Raw genomic sequence first — 24,481 nt, forward strand, 5'->3', positions numbered from 1 at the left:
CAACATTCAGTGTCTCATATAACTACACCAAAATATTTTTTAATAGCTGGAATAATTTATATGGGAGTAGACAAATATTTCAGAAATTTTACCTTGCAGGGATTATAGACCTTCAGAACTACTAAAACCAGATAACCCTGTATTTAATAGAAACAGTTCAAAACATGAGAAAAGCAACAGCTGAAGTACAACCTCTACAGCCTTGTTAAATAGATGTCACAGTGATTACTGATCACAGACCAACCCAAAACCCTCAGTGACCTGGCAAGAGGAGTCAGAGCAGAGCAGGGCTGTCCTCCTGTCACATGGGAAGGCTGCACCACCTACTGTCTCCCCAGGCGGGGAGACGCTCTTGCTTTGAACTCAGTCCCCTTCCACTGTGAGAAACACCTTTACAGGGACTGATCAATCCAATTTACTTACAGATTCCACAGTAGACCTCCAGCAATTACAGGCATTGTACTTCCACAGTAATTAAAAATCCCCTCACCTTCACTGACTGGAAAGGTCTTTAGGAAAACTACTTCAACTTTTATCATGCTCCAGTCTTCCATCCTTAAGCTACTAGATAAAAGCTAAGTAATAGAATCAAGGATATGATTCTTTCAACTCAAGATCATCCTATATGACCATCATTTGGGCTCTAATTTCATGATCTTTTCTTATCTTGGTTTTGTCGATTTATAAAATGAAGAGTCAGAGCTGAATTTAGCAATGGAAAATTTTTATTAAATACATGTTTCAAAGTTTAATATATATTCCTAGTGGAAATTCAAATTTTATTAAAACAAATTTCTTTACAAAGCCAAGTTAGCTGAAAAATAGCAAGGAGACAGATCAGATTTCATTTCATTGCCTTCTTTAGCAGTTTGCTTAGTTTGGTCCCAAGAAGGGAGTCTCCAGGTCAAAACCAGAATATTAACTGAAGAACCATGCTATTTTAACTACTTAGGATTAATTTTACAAGGCATCTGGTTTCTAGGAATCAGCAATGAAATAAAGTAACTTAAAAACATAACAAACAGCAGATGAGGGACATCCCACTTTGCACGAACCACAGTATCAGTACAGAAGACCGTTATACCAATTACTCCAGAATTAAAATATATATTTCTCAGATCACATCCCTATATCAACAGTAAAAGCACATGTCTAGACCCAAACTTTTATAGCTCTAAATTCAACCCTGATTCAATTAAAAATGTTCTGTATTAAACATTTTTCCTCAGTCAACATGACAGTGAAGATGGCACCTAAGAGTGAGAAAGAGCTACCAACAGTTTAAGACTAATAAAGAAGCCTAGTAATTGCACACTTCGATTTACCAAATATTATTCTTTTGCTTTATGAGGCAACAGTCCTTGTTTTCTTGAATAGGGTGAAGCCTCTTCGTACTTTCCCCAGCCTTTACTAAGAGGTGTACTAGCAGTGGATGCTACTGTGGATTTCAGATTAGCCAGCAAACCTCTCCTGGGTTTCTGCTGTTTTGACTCCTCTGCAAAGAAATTCTTTTTCTGTTCTTCAAGCTCTTTTTGCAGGGAAGACACTGTTTCTTCAAGCTCAAGAACACGTTTAGCCCAGTTCTGAAGACTATTCATTTCTTGATCCTATGAGGATAAGGCTGTGTTAAATATGTGAACACTGCATGGTCTCTCTCTTTTATGCAGTTGATTTTCTTATTCACATTATTTTATTAAACCCATAAATACCTTTGCTATTACTATGTCATATGGCCATTCAGTACCCATTTCCTCTAAATTACAACAAAGTAATTAAAACCCCAGCAAAATACAGGGCCATACAATCTAGTTAGAGACCAAGTCTGACTAAAAGGCTGATGCTAAAATGCTTTGTCACACTATGCAAATAATTGATGTTGTTCTAGAAACTAGATAAAGGCAGCTTTCCTGCCTTGCAATTTCTGAAAGCAAAACTGGCCAAATCAAAACTCTTTGGCATAAGGCTGCTAACCAGGACTGAAAAAATGCTTTGAGTGGGCAGAATACAGTGTTAAATACACTCTTTAATCTCTGTGGTTAACAAAATCACCTTCTTATTAAGAATGGATAGGAAGGTAACTTCCAATTAAAAAGTTCAAGTAAAATAATTTTCAGTCTCAGATTTAAACTAAAAAGTATGCAGAAATTAATCTAATGTTCAAAGAAATACATCACTAAGCAGTTATTATACCTGCAGATTACAAGTGAGGCTTAGATTCAAAGTGCCAGGAGTTCAAAAGTTTCTTTTTTTTGTTTAGGAATCTAGATGATGTTTGAGGTCAGATGCAGTAAACTTTAGGAAGTCCCTGCTTTTGAAGGAAAGATGTCCATTTCTGTTTTGAACAGTTTATCTGCCCATATCTCTCATCCAGTTTGGCTATTTCTGGCAGTACCATCAGTATAGCTTGAAAGCCATAGATCCTTAGGCCGTGTTCCAGTAGCATTTGTGCACACCTTGCTTGCCTCAGCAACATGCCTCATGATGAGTTCTAAGTAGTATTTTCTTTGCTTGACAAGAATTCATGACATCTTTAGATTAGCAAGCTTTGTCAGCAGAGTTACCCTATTAACAGTCTATCACCTAAGTTGAAAAATGAGTTTTGCCTTACAAGATTCAGAGTCAAGTAGTGAAACACAAGGGCTCTGAGCTCATAATTCAGGAAGTTAGGCACAGAAAAAATGCTAACATCATACAAATTGCTAATTTAACAGTGATTTTACATGTAAAAATATGCAGAAGCAGCCAGTACAACTATAGGTACAAGCCATATTAAAGTTGTTTCTAAATAATTGACTAACCTTGAGCATGATTGTGTGCTTCAGTTGACTGTTTTCTTCTGCCATTTTTCTGTAGCCTTCATTAGCTTCTAACAGGGTTTCGTTTAGTTTCTGTATTTTAAACTTCAGAGATTTTATAAGCTGAAAATAAAGCCCATACACATGGAAGTTCAAAACAGCATGTTTTACATTAATTTTGTTTATGACTAGAACAATGCAAACTGAAAGATCAAACCAAAAAGTCTTCTTCTCTCAACCTCCTGTGTCCCAGCTCATCATTTCAGGTGATAAAATACAGCTGGAGTATTCATAGGCTGTTGTGTTGAAGCTACTATGATTTACAGACCTGCCAGTCAGTGAACAGTAGCACAGACTAAGCTACATCTGGGACAGCCTGCTTCATTTCAGTAAGAGTACTTAAAAGAACACTTTTGTCTCATTAACACTACTCACATAAAGAACTGGAACACAGTTACCACAGGAGACCTCACCTTTCTGATGAGAATATTAATGGATTAAGCCTAAGCCCCAAGAGGCAAAAGAAATTCTGAAGCAGAAAATTAGATGTTATGATTAATTTATTTCTATGAAGCTGCTAAAAAAACTCACACCCTTAGCCCATGTTTAATGGCTGAATCGGAAGAAAAAAGTGAATTACTAGTCACACATGCACTGATCTTTGAGGCAAAGAAGCAGAAAGGCACTGATGGAATCAACTGGCTTAATCCATTCTTACTTCAGTTATTGCAGGAATCAATCTCATCATTCTAATACTTTCTAGCCACACAAAACAATCAATAACTGTATCCCCATAACAAGCATAAAAATTTCACCAAAATTTGAAAGTGACATAGGAAAATGATGTAAAGCTCTCAAAAACAGTGGAAAAGAAATGCTATAGCCATAGCATGAGACATTAAACTTGGTAATGAAAAAGTTATTTTTGGAGTATTCTTTCTTAATAGAAAGGGATTTAAGTTCATTTTCCATTTACACGGTTTATTAGAACCAGCTGGAACTATTTCTCCAATCCTACTCATATTTGATACTAGAGAAAAAGCAAAACTTATGTCTTCCCTTCTCCCCATATCCTCTTTAAACATGGGAAATGAACTGTATCTTTACAAGAAGACCACTCAAGGAATAGAATAAAAATGCATACTTAAAAATTAACGTTTTCCAGAATTCCCACATCTATATGGTATTCAGAGCACAGAGATCTTGTTTGAAGAACAGAGATATTCACCTTTACTTAAGTTTAGGCTGATAGTGGAGTTTAGTACTTTCAGAAAGGACTGCTTTAAGGCACTATTTTGATTTTAGATCTAAAATCTGAACTATTACCAGGTTCTGTAACTGTCCTCCTATGCAGAAGCAGGAAGCATTTCAGGAAGGAAAGCTCTGAGGTCGTGGCAATATTTACAATAAATTCCAGCACAAAGCTAAACATACTTCTTACTTCCAACTCATACCACATTCACATGTTACAGTAGCAAATGGTTTTACAGACCAGAATAAGGCCAGAACAGTCTCTGGCAAAAGTCATCTACAACTGAGCAATGGATTTTTTTTTTTATAAGCTCAATGCCCATTGGCAGGAATCTTCATGCCTTTGTCTACAATGCACATCTTTAAGCATTGAACCATGATAGAGTTTACAATCATTATCCCCAGATAAATACTAAGCAAGAGCTACCTCTTCCTTCTCTTCACATTGTTTCTGTAATGCTTCATTGGCTCTCTTCAATGTGCTGTCCATAAGATCTACAGGCAAAAGAAAAGTTTGTTTGTTTATACACATTACCAGAAGTAAACTGAACTTTGAATACCCAGATTACATTCCTACCTCGTTCCAGGTTATTTTCAGTAGTCAGAATATCTGAGCTCAGACTTCCCAGAGCCAACAGCCTCCCTGACTGTTCATCAAGTTGCCTTTCCAATTGCAGTATTTTCCTCTCTCTATCCTGAAAAAAAATTAAGGGCATATGGTAGAATTTGTCTGCATTTCTGCTTGATCTGATGCATTAGTGCATAGCCTTCAGTTACACCACACAAACATGCAATTTTAAATTATTTCACAGGTAATGGTTAGGAAATCACAGTAAGCGATAAGACTCAGGTCACAAAAACATCTAGGAGGAAGTTTCTTTATGAAGGATTCAACTCTTCCAGTCTGAGAATTTCCAAACTGTATTAAAAGTAACCATATGGCAGAAAGGAAACTTTAGGGTGTCTGTGCTAAACATTGTTGCAAGTTAGCTTGCTAACTAAGGAAGAACGTACTTCATAATGCTGCATTTTAATTTCAAACTCTTTTCAGTATCTGTCAGATTGCTGTCAGGGTGGTATTTCAGAGTGAGAAATCAAACAAGTGGTATCATCAAGCAAAAATTATTCATGTAATTCTGGTTCTCTGAAGCTGCCCACTCAGATTCATGCTGTTCTCTCCCTTTGTCAACTAACCCTTCTACATCTCAGGGATTTCAGTAGTTTCTTATCTGACTTGCTACCAAAAGCATCTTGCTTTTTGAATCTTCCCTTATGTAGCCTCTTGGCCAGTATAAGAGCACTATTCAAACTCTTTTTGTCCTCTCTAATATAATGTATAGCTAGGATTTAACTGAACATAGAAACAGAGTCTAAGTGAGGAGAAGAGACAAATTTGAAGGAGATGGAAAAACACGGGCCATTACATAAAATGGTGTTGCTTGCCAGCACCTGAATGGAGAGCTGTAAAAGCAGAAATATTTATATACCACAACCTACAAAAGAAACTCACTTCTCATGTCTTGAAAGGAATCTGTCTATCCATAGAGTGTGATGTCTTATCAGTTCCAGAACAGGAGAGTGCAGTGAGAAAGCTCCTCTGGTGGACACCACAGCTGTTCTATTCTTGCACTAAAAACAACAAGACCCACAGGGCTCATCTGCCACCTGAATGCACTTTACCATCTCTGCAGAGGTTAGAACACTGAGTTGCTCATAGCTAACCTGGCTGCATTGCAAAAGGAGTAGCAACTTACTAATGCCAACTCTGAGCAATTCTATGTTTAACTACATTCAGGAGATTCAGTTCTCTCCTGCATGAAGTTTGATTTCTCATCAGTTTCTTATCCCACAGTCCTCATCTCCAGACCAGAGGTCAATTATAATTAAAATTGCTATCCTGTAGCAAATTCCCCACCACCCTTTCAGAGTAGCATTTTACCCTACATCATATGATCCCAAAGATCTCAAGAAAGCCAGACTCCTGTATACATTATGCCCCTGGGTGTTCCAGTCATTGCACTTCAAAGATAAAGATGACTTGGATTTCACTGAACTGTGCCCTCAAAGATCATGCAGTTTAGGTGAGCACTACAGGTAGTGCCAGAGAGAAGACATCTGTATCCTTATGGTGAGCACTGAACACAGAACAGCAAGGCTGAACTGCTAGTTATTTTCCTTGTTTAGTGTTACATTCAAAATCCCAGAGTGATTCTGTTAAAGAAAAGCAAAATTTACAATTAAGAGGCTAGAGCATACTTTAAAGGCAGTCAAGTCATACCTCAACTTTCTCTTGTTCAGCTAGAAATTCTTCTATGGGAACATAATGGTCTTCAATTTGTTCCATTGCACACATATATGCATGTTTCTTAATAGCCTCTTTATACATTTCAAATTTGCTCTCAAGTTTTTCTTCATAACTGTCTTTCATATCTTCCAAGCGGTTGCTGAAGAGAACATGTTGGTTATACATTATATGTTTGCATTCCTGCTATTACATTTGACTACATGTACTCAGCTGAGAATATTAAAGTTATTTCTCTAATCAGAAATAGTGAAACAAAAAGAAAAAGAAGCACTTTTCCTTTTAATCTCAATGATCCTACAGACTTGCACCAAAGTGTAACTTCTACTTGGCATATATCAAAGAAAATGCTATAGAATAACACACACTTAACACTTGTCAGAAAAAGTTATAAGAAAATCCACAAACATACAATGATAGAAGTGGCCACACCTATTTAGATGTTATATTGTAAGCATATATCCTGGGGGCATCTCTCCTTTGGTTTTTTGTTGGTTTTTCTTTTTTTTCCATTTAAGATAAATGCCAAATTCATTTTCATAGAATCATAAAATGGCCTGAGTTAAAGATCATCTAATTCTCACATTCCTATCATAAGGAGGGACACTTTTCACTAGACCTTTCCAACATGCCCTTCAAATACTTCCAGGAATGGGGCATCCACAACTTCTCTAGGCAACCTGTTCCAGTGTCTCATCACACTCACAATAAAGAATTTTTTCATGACAATCAAGCTAAACCAACTCTTTGAATTGAGTTTGAATCCACTCCCCCTTGTCCTGTCACTACATACTCTTGTGAGAAGTCCCTCCCCATCTATTATTTCAATACATTGCACATTACTGTCAAAATTTAAAAACATCCCCATCAATGATGCAGAACATCACCTCAACAGAGAAAAAGCAACAATGCTAATTCATGTGTTTGGCCAAAGGCAACCAAACAATTTTAAAGCTGGGGTTAAACCATAGTGTGCTCAGCTGGCAACTTGATATTAATTTTTTAAACAATTCAAACAGCAGGAAGCTGATTTAAAGAAGAGTTAAGAGGAAGTTAACTCAATTTGAGGAATGTGGACTTGAAAAAATTTCCTAAATTAACATCAGTGTGGAGTTCATAATTCATAAGACAATTCATAAGGGCACAGTAATTCATAAGATAGTAAACTAACAATGGCTCATAAGTCATGCAGAGGGGCTCAAAAGAGCTATGATCTGAACTACCTTAAGCACATGCATGCATATTAAGACATGACAGAGTGTAGGTTTTGGAAAAATCACCTCAGTGGGGTACCTGTAACAATCTTCTACATCTGCTAAGTAGTAAGAACAAGCCAGGACAAGCTCCAGTAATTACAAATTCAACAGAGGAAAGTTGAACAGAAAGCAGCTTTACTTTTTCACTGTAAATGAGAAGAGGCTAATCCGAACAAGTTTAATGTTCTTTCTTCCCTTTCCTTCAGAGGTTTTGAAATTGTGCAGCCCTATCTTCTCTAAATAACGTGAGTAGGCATGTCCTGAATATACACAGGTATGTATATACATCCACATGTATGTATGCTTCTATACATGTAGAAGCCTTTCAGACTCAAAGCAGACTGCAATGTGACTTGCCTCCAGGCTTCCTCTGTTTCCAGCAGCTGTCGAAACATTGCTTCTGCCATCTCTTTACGTATCTTCACCTCCAGAAGGAGCTTACTTCGCCTTTCTGCAGCTACCTTCTCCTTTAAGTCCTCTGCAGCTTTCAAGAGGTCCTAAATTTAAAATGTTTCAGCTCAAAAACCAAGACTGAAACACATATTGACATGCATCTCAAACAAAATATTCAAACAGGCAAGCCATCCACAGAGGGTACTTTTTAGAAGCCTGTTTTTTGGGAGTCTGCACCAAAGTTCAAATATTTTCAAACATTAATTTCTACTGCAAATACATCCTGTGTCCATCTTGATGGCGTCCACTATCAAAAAGTTTACTTCTGTTTTGGCATTTAGATATTAGTTTGTACAGCATAACAACATAAAACCTACTTGATTTTTACAGTTTATTGCTATTAGATTGTACAGCTTTGTTTTTAAAATGCTGCGTCTTAACTCATTACTGCTGTTTACAAAAAAAAAAAGGCACAAAAGACTAAATTATGTTATTTTAAAGATATGTACTGCTTCCTTAGTCTTCTTGTTGGGCAATCAGTTGAATTCCAAATTTAGCACTTGACCTAACTAGAAAGCCACAGGGCATCCTTCCACAGCTACACTGAGCTAGGCCACTCTAAGTCTAGTCTGTCTGACACTGAACAGAAACTTCAACTTCCCATTTGATGCAGCTTCAGCTCATCTCTTATGCTAAAACAACATTAGAACTACCAGCAATTTCTTGGGTGCAGTTCTAAGTAGACATGTATTTACCTCATGACTCAGAATGGTGATGTCCACTTCCTCTTCTGCAGAGGTTTCAGTACTGTCAGCAAAATCATCTACAGATGTGTTAGCATCAAAGTGCATGATAGGTTTGCCATCACCTCCAACAATCTTTGGTGGAAAATAACAAAAATTTTTGGGCAGGATTGTCTGGATAACCTGAAAAATCCAGAGATGATTTACCAATGCTGTCAATATTGTAGGTATCAGAATACCAGGAAGAAGTGGCATGAATGCATTGTTGTATTCACACAATATTTAATGATTACATGAATGTCAACAAAAGCTTACATGCCTTTTAGCAGAAAAAAAAAAAAAGAATCCATCAATGTAACGTAAGAATTATGTTCATGTAAGAATAAAGCACTCTAAAAAGAGTGAAAAGGGAAATATTATCTGCTAGGAAACTTAGCATCCTTGTCTAGACAGGTGGTTTCTCTTCCCCTAAAATAGAAGGGTTTTGGTGTAGTTTCCCGCAAAGTTAAAGAAAAGCAGAACATCCCTACAACATTTGCTCCTTTCTGAAATAACATGACCAGGATTCAGCAAGGAATCAGCAATTCATGACCAGGATTCAGCAATTCAGCTATTTACATAAATATTTTAAGTAACTATGTCTTAGGACAGCATATCAGAAATTTGTCTCCACAGTACACACTTATAACAAAAGTCACACCTGAAGAGAATTAGAAAAATCTTCCTCTCTGAGATCATATTAGACATGCTATTACAGATTTGTAATAACATGACAGAAATAATCTGTGGCTCCAGACTAAAAAATTACTATATTTCTGCCATGAAACACAGCATAGCCCAGCATCCCATTCCCAGCAAGAAGCAGCTTCAGGGAACCTGAATGAGGTTAAGGCCAAACATCAACCCCAAGTCCTGAATTTAATGAGAGATTGAGACAAGGAGCAGAATGAGGCCCCCATAATCCAGGAGGAAATGATCATTGACCTGCTACAGCACGTAGACACACACAGTCTATGGGCTGGATGGGATCCACCCAAGGGTAGTGAAGGAGATGGAGGAAAAGCTTGCCAAGACACTTTTATTATTAATTACTTACATTTAGCCTAATAGGAGCAATGCAGTTGCAAAAGATCTCATTCAGACTACAAAAGAAGATGATACTCCTTTTACTACCACCAACTGTCCGAGAAGTTGCGGACAACTCATCTTGTGCAACAGATGTTTAACTGCACCCAGGTTAAGTAACTCATCAAAAGTTTGATTTGAAATCCTGCATTTGCTCAGATATATGGCATAAATCAGTCATATCTGAAAGTGCCCTGTGTTTTGCACAGAGCATCAGTGGTGTAGAACTGAACAGTCAGACACCTGCAGTTGTCTTAACTTCTTACCACAAAAAAGTTTGAAGAGGGGCAAGACTACTAGAAGCCCTACTACTTTTAGAGAGAGGCTACATGCAGAAGAAGTAATATGATGAATCAATAATCCAAATCACACTAAAATCCATACAACCTGATCATTTCACAAATCACTACTAACAAAAAAAAAAAAAAATCAGAATAGCAGAGAAAGTAGATATACTCTTACCTGTCTGGCTATAGCTGAAAATTTCATTACATGCAGTGTTTCATCATATGTGGAAGTATGCTGATTGATGTTTACAATCATACAAGCTTTGCCTTTCCCACAAAAAAATGGCTGAAACAGACGAGTCAGCTTACTCTCTCTGAATGGAATATAGCTTGGCTTCATCCTCAGGGAGGGAAAAATATAAAATTGTAAAACAAAAAAATAATAGACTTCTGGGCTATTGTATCTTGCCTTAATTCTGTTTCTCTCTTTCAGGAAAGAGATCCAGTAGGATGCTCGTATTTAAGCCTAAGTTACGTTATATCAAAGAGCAAGGTCTTTCTGGATTTCATAGGTTCTTCAACAAACTGAACTATTTAAAAGTAAAAGTAGCATGGTGTCTGCATCACAGTTTCCTAGTGTTCCAAAGCAGATACTGGAACAAGCCAAAAGCTAAGTACAGGTCATCTATCAGCTGCCTGATGAATCTACCTGTATAATTTGAAATGGAAATGAAGACAAAACTGAAGCTTTGTACACAAAATGTATTGTTCATATACATACACTAAAGAAATGCTGTTAGTTTGCTGCAAATTGTCTTTTTTTTGCTCTCCACAAACACAAATTACGGAGAAATTGTGCTCTGCAGGTATTAGAGTGACATCTATAATAAAGAAGACTTAAAAGATTTTGTAGCTTTCCAATTTTCTCTGTGCAAACTGCTTGCAGAAATATAAAGGGATAGTTAGTGTCTCCACCTAAAACTTGGCATGTAAATAACTTATCACTTACTTTGGGTTTTGATTTTGCTTCAATGCTGCAATGCACTTTCCAAGGATGTGAAGAGAATTATTAATATTTCCTGCTTCTTTTAGTCTGTCTCCAAAGACATGTGTTTTATTACACCTCTCTGAACCAGCCAAGTCACAGAAGGACAACCTGCATGAAAGAGTTATCCAGAACACACACATTAAGTCATTCCCAGCTCACCATAGAGCTCTTTGCTTGCCTACAGCAATTATTTGCTCCTAAACTCAGGCCACTGAATTGTCCCTCATGGCACAATAGGTTACAATCAGAAAATCATCCTGGATAATCAAGGAATTCAATAAATTTTACTTTATATTAGGAAAGCTATTGAAATATAGAAAGCTCTGGAAGTTGGATAATTTATGTGACCATACCATTACTCACTTATACAAAAATTTATTTAAATAAAATAATTTATAAGACCATAAACCTTCATACAGCTAAAGTAAGTCCTATACAAATTATTAAGGCACATATTTCAAATGTATGAAAGCCTTATGTTCTTTATCCTTTCCAGCACAAGATTAAAAGCTTTTTTTCTTCCTTAAGCAACATACAAACTCTGTCATTCACCTAACAGCTGCTGCAAGTTCTGCCAGGAGGATATACTATGATAGAGAACAGCAAAAAAAAATACAGATGCAGTCATTTTCTCAAGTTATCTTTTCTTAAGAGTATTTATCACTGTAACATCTGACATTTAAAGGTGTTCTCACATTTAAAGGTGTATCTCACAGTGAGGTATATTTATTACCACCTCTGCTCAGCAGGGACAAGAGAGGAAGCAGTAGGAGCTAGGATTGAACTAAAACATTCTGTTACAGTCTGTCTCCATTTTTCTGTATCAAGCTAAATTAATCAGAAGAAAAAAAGACACACCATCCCCAAAAAAAAAAAAAAAAAGAAAGCTATCTAAATGCCTTCAGGCTAGAAGATAAGGCTGCTTGCTCTAAACCATAAGAGCAGAGACAAGTGTAAGGACTTAACACTGTTCTCACAGAGTGCACTTACATTAGCATTTTATATTAATGGAGAACAGCTTTTAAGCACATTATTTGATGGTCCCCTCTTACTGTACATTAGACCATGGAACAGTCTGAGATCATGTCACCAGAATTCTTTTGGGATGATAGATTTTAATTTATATTCTAGGAGCACACCAAATGTGTTGTCAAAAACATTTGACCCATGAAGTCTATCTGGTCCCAGAGCAGAAAGATACATTGGCATAGTTTGCACCTGGGGCCTCCAGCACCAACTGCTGCCCTCCAGCTGTGGAGATCACCCTCTATCAGCCAGACACTTGAATTCTGCTTACCAGGATGTATAGTCTGGTGCTGCATGGTCTTACTCTGCCACCACATCCCTATTACGTGAGACAATACACATTTTCCTCAATTTACACACTACTGACAGAGCTGCTTCAGCAAAACCTTAGAGTAAGAGACAGGAAAACACTTCTGTGCTTGTCCCTTTTGAGCTTCCAGTCAGTTTATGTGCTCAGTGGAGTTCTGATTTCCTTCTCAATTCTCAGAGGATTTGATTATTATTAGAAAATTCAACAGTTTAGCGTGCTTACACCTTATTAATTTTTTCCAAAATATTTACATTCTTGGTAATCACATGAAGCATTCACTTACTCCGATACTCCAAGAACACGTGGCTGATGCTCATCAGTTAGCTTGAGTAGCCTGATGGAAAATATACTGTGACTGGAATGGAAAGACATTCTTTTTAATAATCAGTTATGAAAATTAAGCAGTCACTGAAGCAAAGTAAAATTTGTATGCTACAGAAAGCTCAGTGCTGAAGAAAGGACAAGAATTAATTCACTAGTTATCTTGGTATGTTACTTTTGCAATGCATTCAATTCAGCAGCAAGAAAAAGCTGTATTTTATGACGTTCTATTTCTCTTCACACAGGAAAAGGAACACCACATGAAGCCTACAAACTGTCTTGGAGAAAAACACCAAGCCAGTTCACTAAAGTCTACTGAGCAAAAGAAGAGTAGTCATGTAGCCACTTTGTACAGAAAACCTTTGGCAGTATCTGAATCCGCAAATCTGAAGGATTAACTTAGAAACAAATGGTGGGAAGAAGGGAATAAGTTCTAGAGTCCTATAATTCAATATGCACAGTTACTTGTCTGGTTTTAAAATAATTCTGTTTTCCAGAAAGGTTGAATTTGTAACACTTGAATATCCAGCAACTCTGGTTTACACAACAATCTACACAGGCAGTAGGCATGTCTGAAACCAAAGAGAAAAGTCACAAAACCAGAAGTTCCCAGTTTCTCTGATTCATCAGGAAGCACAGCACACAAACTTCTTTAGCAGTGGGCATTCTAGGCATAAAACTCTGTAAGAAGAGGATGATATTTAACAGCAGCTGTCTTTAGCTAATATAGAACAACATAACTCTAGCTTTTTAGAGAAAAAAGCAAGCTGAGTAACACTATGATTGTATTAGCTAAAAATAAAACACGGCCCTTTCACACTTAAAGGACAAATTATTAAGAGGTCATTAAAATCAAGAAAGGAGGCACTTTCAATAGAAATTCTACAACCTTCTCTGTTTCCTCTCACTCCATCAAAAGCCAGGTACTCCCTGATCCCTGTCCAGAGCTAGATAAAAAGGTAGGGGTTTAATTCTTAAGGTACCAAGTAAGCTCAGCTTGAACACAGCAATCTAAAAGCATCTAGAAAATCTAGCAACACTCCAAGACACCACATGACCTGCTCCTTCCTATATCCCCCAGTGACAAGCTCCAGCTTTCCAAGAATTATACTGCCAGTTATGAAAAATTAACCAGCTTTTCCTTCAACATCCTCACACAGCCATTCTCACTCAGCACCACTAGCATTTGCCAAGAAGCATAGCCCTGTTGGCACTCAAAAATGAATGTGATTTGATCTTTTTGATTGTCCAAAGACATGAATAACAACCCGAGTGCAGCTACTACTATTCACAGTCTCTGCTAGTTTTCTTTCAGAGAGAATTTCATTAAAAAAACAGAATAATCAGAATAATCAAGGGAAGTATTAAACTATTATTGAAGAGTGGTTCATTCCACACATATTCTAAAGTGCCCTCCCTTCCTCTCAAAATGGAACAGAGTATGCTTATAATTAGAGGAACAAACCTTCTACTTGATTGCTCATTCATTCTAGTACAGGCAAAGCTTCGGTTCTTGTTTCCTATTTTTAGTAGTCTGCAGGCTTCTTCAGTGCTCTGAACATTAATCCACTTTAAATCTGCAAAAAGAGATATTTTACATACATTTCTGATCAGAGAAATTCTGTGAAACTGCCCAGGTCATAAAACAGTATTATTACCTTTAATGTAACAATTTCCTCCTTGATCCTCACAAATTCTTAAAACTCTGCGTCTTTGAGATTTCGATGTAGATGAAATACTTAATAGGTCGTACACATATTCATTATAAATTTCACAAAAGGAAATCCACACAGATACTTGTGTTCTTTGGTGCATATTAGTCTTATGAATGTCAAGTGGAACAAAGTTCTTCTCTGCTAATCCAAAACAGAGGAAGAGTTCAAAGATCAACTCATTGACAGATTTTAAATCAGTATATAGAATCTTCTAAAAGAACCTGTAGAACCTGCTAAAAGGAGATGGTTTAGATGCAGCTGTGTTGTACAATTAGATACACATGGATAACTTTATCCAAAAATGTTCAAATTTCTCACCAGTCATCTGTTACAAGAATATGCCCAAGTTCTAAGCTGATGGCCTCACTTTATCACAGACTTCCAGCAGTTTATACCTTATATTTGCAAAACTAAGTGTCCCTCTTCTCCCCAAAAGGAGTGAAACTATAAAAATATTTTTATATAGTTGCGCTTTCTCCAGAGGAAGACAAAAATTTGGTAAAAACCTATATATATTTACATTGCAGTATAGTATAGGGATTTTTTTTTTCATCCACTGGCAGTAACCCAGTAATATTTCTTAATTCACATTATGTTTTTCCAACACACAACAGTTTTACACTTTACCTAGGGAATTTGAAGAGTGATTGTCTGAAGTACAGTTAGAAGAATCCAACTTCACATCGCAGACATTTGTTACAGTATTTGAGCTGCTCTCTGTCTCCTTGAGAAAATAAAAGATTATTAAATCCACATGAACAGACAATGAGAAAAGCAGAAGTTAAAAATGACAGCAATTCCAGTACTTAAGATTAAAATATTGAAGTAGTATTAAGTGTTAGGCCACCCTTACTCTGGCTGAAAATGAAATGTGTTTAATAACACTGAACTATAATCAATAAATGCTCTTTCCATCACATGAATTATTGCTTGCTGCTACTCCCAGCAACCAGTTTTGGTGGCCAGTTGCTGCTAACACTGGAGACTTAACTTCAGAGGCCTAGGAGAAAAAGGATTCTGTCAGAATGCCTTTATGAGCAATTGACCAAATCTGAACATTGCTTCAGTCATCCAAAAGAACTGGAGAAGTTTCCTCCAGGAGTAACTGCCAAGGTGGTAGTGCTTAAATTATGACAAACCAACACTATGTTGCTTTAATTCAGACTGAACTAAAAGGCCATGAAAAATAGACAACAGCATAATTTCTTTAAATACACACATTTGCTGAATTTCTTTACACCAGGAGAATTGTTTTAAACTTGCCAAGATTCATCAAAGTACAGCATTTAAGATACCTCTGGAAAAAATTCAAGTAACAAAGTAGCAACTCCCACTAGAGTCCAGCACCTTTACATACTACTTCTCTCATTTTATAGGCCCCTATAAATCAGGACATTCACCCAGATTTCTCTTTCCCAAGAGAAGGTCATCCTACAGCAGAAGGGAACTGATCCAGAGAAGCAAACCCTAGTGTTAGAGCTATTCAAATGCAGCACTAACTTGATCATGGATTGAGTGCTGATGTCAATGTTACCCACTTGGTACATCCAAACCAGAATTCTTACAAACAGAGAGGCATAAAGCCATACTTTGAGGTCTTCCATTTTAAAGATAAATAGCATAGAATACAATTACAACAAAATCATACAAGTGGCTGTTTTGCAGAAGCTGCAGTGTCTATATGATTGTGTTTCTTGAGTATTAGAAGTCTAACCACAGCAGGGGTTCTCTTCACTGTTTGTGAAGTGCCAAGCAGGATATGGGACTGACACACATGGTATCTCATCCAGGCATGTCAAAAATGTAGTGGAATTTAGAAAACCCAGTACCACATTACTTGTGCATGTGATAAGTTTTTGTAATGGTATTATGAGAAAACTTAGTGAATGAAATGTTGTTACACTGCTTTTCAAGTGAAATAAATACAGAAAAGAGCATGAAGATGACTGCCTAAAAATGAGTGGGAACAGGAACTGACATTGTTTGCCAACAACAGAAGCTGACATTTAATAGAAAATACAATAACAGGTGGGAATAGGAATGCACATAAAGCATCTTTTAATCCAGTAAAAAACAGTATTTAACCCCATGAAGAGAACCAGGAAAGGGAAGGAAAGAGAGGGTATGAACCATGCTAAGCAAGAGTTGTTGCAGCAGTACTGCATATGAACATAAACAGTAGGACATTAAGTGCTGCAGTAACTCAGAGCAGTCAGAACTGGGAGAATGAAAGGAACAGCAAGCCCTTTCTGTGAGACATGTAAACTGAGCCTGGGAAACAAGCCTACAGAAATCCATGTCAACCAAAGCCAAACTCACCAAGCCATATCTGCTCTCAGATTACAGCTTGAGAGAACATCCAAACAGTCATGCTATTCATTCACAAGCTATCAAGAAGTGCAGCTTCAGAACTGGGGACCGTTGAGCTATCTCTATGGAAGCGTTGTAACACATAAACAAGGTCCTGTCGTGTAATAGCTTCCTGATTCATTTTTACCTGTCCTTCCTGATAGTGAAGCATTGCTCTCTTTTCATTGCAGCACATCAGCATCTAGATCACCTGCTGCAACACCCAGTTACTAAGCTATAAGTAAGTCAGACTGTGATTTAACAGAAGGAAATATTTTTAGAATTATCTCCAAAATAAGATATTGACCTTTTGTTTCAGACCCTGGGTTCCTGCTTGCTCCTCTTTTCAAGGCTGCAGCTTCCATGAAATTTTTGAAGGTATTTACTTACTATTCTCCTAACCATCTCAACTTTTCTTTAAGACTCCCTCCTTCTCTATGCACATACTCAGAGACACTATCAAAATAAATATGTAATCCTTCAAATCTTTCAGATATTTCATCTGAGATATTTCCTCAAGAGTTAACCAGACTCAGACTAAACAAAGTTTTGAGTTGCAGGATTTAAATTAAGCAACAAAATTTAGAGTGGAGCTCTACATAGGAATTTGAGTCATAGAAGGATATTTTTTTCAGGGTTAACTGGAGTACTTCAACAAGGTTAGTATTAAAGACCACAGAAAAAAGAAAACCTAATCATTATTCCTGTACATCCCAGAATTATTTTAGAGTTGCTTTGAATGATAACCAGCTGAGCCCGCTGCATTCTGGGATTAGATGCACAGAATCACAGTTCAGGGGAAAATGTTCTGAGCAAAAGGAATCTGACAGCAAACTGCAGCTGGACTTAGAAGTACAAAATAGTCCCAAATACATGGATGCCCATTTTCTGGTAAGACAGTTTCTTACTGAAACAGAAATTACTAGATAATAAGAATAGGAGGGTTGCCACAGTAAAGACTTCTCTATTCTACGTACAGTCTTCAGAGACCAGCCTTAGTCACATACTATCCCCTAAGGCAGACAGGAATCCTTTTAGGACATTCATTTTGTGGCATCTCCCTTCACTTGCTGAATCAGAAAGCTTCTTTATCAAGTTATATAAATCACAGGTTTAAAAACTTTTAATCTGCTTTAAGACTGCCTTCCACCAAAAGGGACTTTCCCTGCCTTCTTCACTGCCTCTGTTAAGACAGTGCCATCATCTCTCCTGAGCTAGTACAAGCGTTTGAATGATGGCACCAAGATCCAGCCTGGGAACCCAACCTGCAAGAAGAGCCACTTATCAAGAACCAGGTTTTAGTTAGGTCATGTAGCTCTCAGACTTTTCAAAGGCTACTGTCACCACTGCTCCCTCTAAAGAGGAGACTTCTCTCTAGAAACTGAGATTTGGCTTTCTGATGGTTTTTGGTTTGAACTGTGTGCTGCAGAAAGTTCTTCCAGTTTACCCTGAGCTCCAAAAGCAGCCAATAATCTTATTCCAAGGTTCAACAAGTATGCATACTGTAGATTTTTATATAGATAAAGAATCAATAGTGGAATAAAGACTTTTAAAACTTCCTGTCTTACAGAACGGTTTTAAGAAGCATTTGATCACTGACCTCTTTCAGTGATGCAAGAATAGCAGTTTTTAAGGCTTCTTCTTGCTTAACTTGTTCATCTTCTAGTTTCTTAACATCATTGCTCAAATATGGTTTGAAGTTCATCTTCAGGTAATGTCTTCCTCTTATGTGGTTAAAAATCACATCAAGTGAGCGAGGTAAAATACCAAGATCTTTTGAAGTCCCTTAAAATTAAAAAATTAAGTGCAAACATTCAATGACAAGTGTAATCTTGTCATTGGATTTGACTCAGGATTTACATATGCAAATATTTTATACCTTGGATAGTGAATGTCTTGCCTGCATTTGTAACTCCATAAGTAAATACCAGTCCATTCACTCCATTAACATATGCTCTTATGATGTCTTTCATTGAGCCTTCAAAAAATTCACTCTGAGTAGTTTCTGGTCCAAAGACCTAGGATAAGGGAAAGAAAGAAAAAAGGAGTGACAAATGGCACAAAAGTTTAATAAGCCAAAATATTAAGTACTGATTAGACATGACTGATTTTTCAGAACAAGCTGGGTAGGAGACACCAGCTTAATTTCCTGTCTTGCCTGAACCCCTTCTGATTCAATGTTTTCTGTTGGGTTCTCACAGGATGCCTGCTTAATTCTGAGAGGCTTGCACTCATTTTTTAATATTTTCCTACTCCTAAAAGAAACTGCTCAGAATTCTGTTGAGCACATGCTCATTTTCCATGTTCAGTGGACACTTCTAAGAGCTCTGCCAGTGATGTAAAACTCCCTTCTCACTCTTCACCAGTTACCCACAACTGATGAGAAAAATCAGCATTACAATGGTCTAAGTAACTCAGTCTCTGGAACTATCTCTTGGTACTGTAAGGACAAAACTTCTTGCAGTTAGGCAAAGTGAAGAAATTTGTTTTCAGTAAGAAGACTTACGCAGTTAAGCTGCTATTCTTTCAAAAGGAAGTTACTAAACACACACTTACATAAATTCCTACAAACATAAGGTTGCCAAGATAAAAAGCATCTGCAGGAACAGCAGAACCACAGTAAGTTTGTGCCTACAAGATGTTTCTGTAGCATCTAATCAAAGAAAACCACAGACCTGCCAAAGAAGCTTCCTTGTCTCATCTAATAGGCACCTCCTTTGTAATACAGCTTTCCTGACAGCTTATCAGTAATTAATAAGCAGTTAAAAAAAAGGCAAGTACCACCACATGTAATTAAAAGAAGAAAAATCATGTTGCATGACTTAATACAAAATTCAGCTTTCATTATAGTAAAAAAAAAAAACAAAACCAAGAATTTGAAATAATTTGGCCTACCTGAGAAAAGGTGAAGCTGTGCACAGCATGACCAATCCCTCTTTCACTGTTTTTCATTGCAGAAGACTCTTTGGGTGCACTAAGAATTACTGTCTGGGCATCTTCAATAGTTACACAACCCTTAAAAAAAAAATGACAAGGTAAACCAAAACACAACACAAAATTATTCAGGAAGAAAGCTATCTGAACAAAACAAAAAATGAACACCCCCTCCAACAACCCCCCAAAAGCCTAGTGTCTCCACCCACTTACCAGAGCTACAAAAGTCCCACAATTTAACTATATCATCTTGAGGCATGTCACTACAGAGATATTCACTTCACATGAAAGCCAGAGTACAGACAAAGTCAAGGCAATCCTTTAGGTTTTTCTAAGAGGTAAAAACTTTTACTAGCATTCCTTCCAGCAACTCTTCCTTGGGAACACTTTCTAAACCCTTGTACTTTGTGATTGTGACTTGCACAATCACTACAAAAGTAAAATTACATTGAAATTACATGGTTTTCCAAATCAGTCATTTTCAGTGTGAAACAGACTAAGAGCAGAATTAACCAAGTAAAGTAAGTCTGAAGCATTATCCTTTGATTGATAAATAGTGTTACCAGTAATGAAAGAAATTGAATCAGTTTCAAGTAATTTCATTGCTATTCTCAGTTAAGTAAAGGTGAAATACAATTCCAATCACTAGCTAGATAAATGTAGGATGCAGTGTTAAAGGAAAATTTATTTTATACCAGACTGGCTACCAAAGATGCAAAGTGAACTCCCAGTATAGCTTAACAATGTCTTGATGCATCATCTGAAAGGATTGGTTGTAACTTAATCTGACATTTACGTTCAGAGACTGGCCAGAACTTCTAAGATCAATAATCCATGTGTGGTATGTACATAGGAAGTACTGCTGTTCCTAGGAGTCTCAATTAACAAGTCTGATTATTAACTGATATAGAAGATCTATGCCAGTAATTAACTGGTACAGACCTCACAGCAGCCTACAACTTGCTCACAAGGAAACAAAAATAGGCAGATGTTTCTCTCTGGTGATCAGTAACAAGACATGAAAGAATGGCCTGAAGTTGTGTCAGGGAAGGTTTAGTTTGGAAATTAGAAAAAGGTTCTTCACCCAGAGGGTGTCTGGGCACTGGAACAGACTCCCCAGTGAAGTGGCCACAGCCCCAAGCCTGACAGAGTTCAAGAAGCATTTGGACAACACTCTTCAGCACATTGTGTGACTCTTGGGGCTGTCCTGTGCAGGGCCAGAAGTTGGACTTTGATGATCCTTGCAGGTCCCTTCCAAATCAGCTTATTCTGTGATTCTGAGAAGCTCTAAGAAACTGCTTTCTGAATTTAGACCAATCACTTGCTCACTGTGCCAGGCTCTGAACCTATATAGTCTTTAACACTTCTCCCACATCAGCAGGGACAGGAGTGCTGGTGAGCTACAGAGTAATCCAGGATCTGCAGCATGTGCCATCAGCTGCCACCAACCTCATAGAAGCCTGCAAGCTGAGGCCCAAAGTAGTCAGATCTGCAGAGATGGAAGCCAGCTGGTAATAATTCACTCCACTGGTCTCCCCCAGCTAATCCTGCAGGTAAGTTGGCAGGAGCTGGACCATTTCTGGTGCTGAACACATAATTTATATCCAAAAACATAACTTCCTACTTTCCCACAGGTGACTCTGGAGAATCGCTGACAGGGAGTACAGAATTTCACCCAGAGCTCTTGAGCTGTACTTCTATAAATCATTATCTCTTTAAGCATCAACTGAACAGTTAACCTGTTGATTGTCTGTTTAAAGCCTATAACTATAAGAAATAGGCCTTGGGTTCTACTTTTTTTTTTTTTTGTGTCACATATTTGGAACAAAGGTGCTTTCCTGAAAATTATGCATGGAGAGGAGGAATAAAATACCTAAGATTTAAATTGATCTGTTTGATTTAATGATTAGGAAGTGAGGCTTACTTGACTGCTTTGTGCATGTTTCTTCTATTTGCTACCAAGCATTTTCTTCTTGGATTCAGATGATAGTAAAGAAAATTGAAAACACTGAAAATGTTGAAGATCTTTCAATCATTCTGTTTCTGGAGGCTGAGAAAAAAGCCTTAATCCCATGCAAAATGCATTATGCAGTTAATGGGTTGGAAGTTCAACTATTTCAGCCTGAACTACATGAAGACAAAAAAAATTTGTACAAACTTCAATGTTCATTTTTTCCTCCCTGCTTTTAAGAAATGTCTCACTCCAAAGAGGAATGTACTAAACAACTCCTGAAACAATTTGATTTTCCAAATCAATTTACACTTGGAGCCAGCTCAGACTGTGGAATTTACCAAACTGGAAGCACCGTGGAAGTACACACTATTCGAGGAGAGCTAAGAAAAGGCAAAGGGAAGTTGGGGGCAAGAGAGGGAAGAATTATCCAAGTGAAAACAATACAAAGGTTCCAATACCGGTAGATCAAAAGCAAAAATGCATTTCTAAAAAACAATTTGCAAGAAGCAAATAAGAACTAACATTAAATCCTTCTTAGAGCTCTTCAAGCTGACCTCTCTTCAATCAGACAGCCTGCAAAGACAAGGGCTAAGAGATATGATAAAGAGACCTTGTCCTCCAAAGACAGCTAAAGGAATTCTTTGTATCAGTGATGACAATGAGGGAAAGGGGAGCACTTCTAAATGTTTGTACATATGTGTGTATGAAACACTGAAGCATCTGAATCTGACAGTGTAGAGGTTACAGAAGATTTTTGACAAGCTGAGCAAAAAGTCACCAGAATGATGTAGGAGATTATTCAAGCATTTCAAAGAAGCTTAAGGGTCAGATACTCAAATTATGCCTAGAATTGCATAATCTCTTCCATGGAACTCCTTTGTATCTTGAGCACTACAGAGAGTTAACACCAATTAAATAATGTACCCAGTGAAACTTTGAAGAGCTACAGGTGTACATGTCTATACCATACAAATTATTAGAAGTCATGAGCATGGAAAAAAAAAATCTTGCATCTATCCAGATGCCAAATAATTACATATTCCATTCCAAGGGCAGTATCTGGCTTATATAAAAGAAAGTTTTGCCTTACAATACTATGTGTTGTTCAGGGAAGAAAAAAAAAAAAAAAAAAAGTTATTTCTTAGTTCTACAACAAACCTGGGATTCATGGCTTTCAAGCTCTGCTATAGAAAAGGGCCTCACTCTCAAGAAGACTTTCAAAGGCTCATACACCTATTAATTAAAAAGAAGAAAGACACAAAACACAGTTATAATTGCCACCTTTTAAACAGAACAGCCCCAAATCATATCAGCATACGTATTGAATACACTGTTTCCTATTTTATATTAATGTCTTAGGTTTTCCTTTCATGTCAATTTCAGATTCAAAGCTTTTATTTGCTTCTTTCCCTTCTACTGTCCTTAAGTAACCCATTTCTTCTGTGCCCCCTCCAACCACTCCCCTCCCTTTAGCATTCTTTCACGACAAAACCAGTATTTTGATTTTAAAAGAGCACACTACCAGAGGCACAAATTGCAGTGCTTCCACCTTCTGGTCTCCCGCTGTACTGAATTCAAGCTGTGTTAGTCTAAGCTGCTACACAGTATTGTACTTTCATTTTGTATGCAGCATGTTCAATTAGCACTGACTGACACATTCTTAGCCTCAAGAGACCACTTCCTTACCACCATCCAGGCACCAGACCCTCATCTTCCTCACAGTAACAAGCAGGCAGCCGTTCTCAGTTGCTCAGGTGGCCTTTTCCATCCCCCAACCATTATAGAACAGTCTCCCCTCCCAGGTAAAGCAACAGTAGCAGGGAGCATTTTAGAGGGATCCCAGCACTACTTCATTTCTCAAGGAGCTTTGGTCTTTACTTTGGCAACATTTCATTCAGCAGATGGATTTACTAGAGCTCTCCACAGCCCTGTCATGACCAGCACTAATCAGACAAAATGAAGTCACCTGAGGAAAAGTCACCCAGGAAACTGATCCCTGTAAAAATGCATAGCTGGGTATATTATCTTCTGCTCGAGCACAGCAGAGCATTATAGATTTTTATTTCCAAGCACCTAATGAGCTTTCACATCAAGGATCTATGTATTTTTTAAAGCTTATTAAAAATAATAGTACAGTCTCATTACATTCAAATTGCAATTACTGAAGTCCTTTTCTTTTTTTTTTTTTTTTTTTTCACAAAGTTTAGCACATCACATTGCATAGCATTGACCATGTATCTGCATTTGGTGCAGGCTATGACCCGTGTGTAAACAATGAGAAATAAGCTGAAGAATCAAACACATCTCAGGGGCAGAGAAGTACAGCAGTTCTTACCAAAGAAACATTTATTAAAGTTAAAAAAAAACAAATCCATCAAAAAACATCACCAGAATACACTTTGTAAAACCAATCCACACCTGCTGTTCCTCTGTATTAGGCAATACTGTTGATTCCAAGGGTGAAGGTTTACCCTCTACACTCAGAAAAGAAACCGATTCCAACACATCACACACTTCCGTGGAAACATAGTTTTTCCTCTCATCAGCCATCGTTCTCTGCAAAGGAACTTGTAAGGAAAGGGAAAAAAAAAAAAAAAAAAAAGCCCATCATTTTCTGAGAGAACGAAAGAACAAACAAAAAGACATACGGAGCATAACAGAGCTGGGGCCAGCTCGTATATAAACGAGCACTTCCAAAGAAGACAGGGCAATCTACAGAAGTCTGGGGAGTA

At 37.4% G+C, this 24,481-nt stretch overlaps 1 protein-coding gene across 1 annotated transcript; it reads right to left on the reverse strand.

Annotated features, from left to right (window-relative positions):
* Nucleotides 1-771: 771 nt before the first annotated feature.
* Nucleotides 772-24,299, reverse strand: LOC128791339 (kinesin-like protein KIF20A). Its single transcript, XM_053948926.1, has 18 exons — nucleotides 24,168-24,299; nucleotides 22,908-22,982; nucleotides 19,757-19,876; nucleotides 18,741-18,879; nucleotides 18,462-18,646; nucleotides 15,140-15,236; nucleotides 14,456-14,653; nucleotides 14,263-14,374; nucleotides 12,760-12,831; nucleotides 11,102-11,248; nucleotides 10,328-10,493; nucleotides 8,753-8,923; nucleotides 7,962-8,101; nucleotides 6,325-6,490; nucleotides 4,624-4,741; nucleotides 4,474-4,541; nucleotides 2,799-2,918; nucleotides 772-1,607 (listed from the first exon to the last, which is right to left on the reverse strand). The coding sequence occupies exons 1-18, from the start codon at nucleotides 24,297-24,299 to the stop codon at nucleotides 1,332-1,334; spliced, it is 2,502 nt and encodes an 833-aa protein (XP_053804901.1). The 3' UTR covers nucleotides 772-1,331.
* Between the last annotated feature and the right edge of the window lie 182 nt (nucleotides 24,300-24,481).

This window comes from Vidua chalybeata, chromosome 1, assembly GCF_026979565.1.
Source record: "Vidua chalybeata isolate OUT-0048 chromosome 1, bVidCha1 merged haplotype, whole genome shotgun sequence".
NCBI classification, from domain to species: Eukaryota; Metazoa; Chordata; class Aves; order Passeriformes; family Viduidae; genus Vidua; species Vidua chalybeata.

Excerpts from the sequence above, each read along its gene's own strand:
- LOC128791339 (XM_053948926.1), bottom strand. The coding sequence starts at position 24,299 with ATGGCTGATGAGAGGAAAAACTATGTTTCCACGGAAGTGTGTGATGTG. Across the intron at positions 22,983-24,167 it reads CTAATACAGAGGAACAGCAG|GTGTATGAGCCTTTGAAAGT; the intron begins GTGTGGATTGGT and ends TTTAATTAATAG. Across the intron at positions 18,647-18,740 it reads CAAGACATTCACTATCCAAG|GGACTTCAAAAGATCTTGGT; the intron begins GTATAAAATATT and ends TTTAATTTTAAG.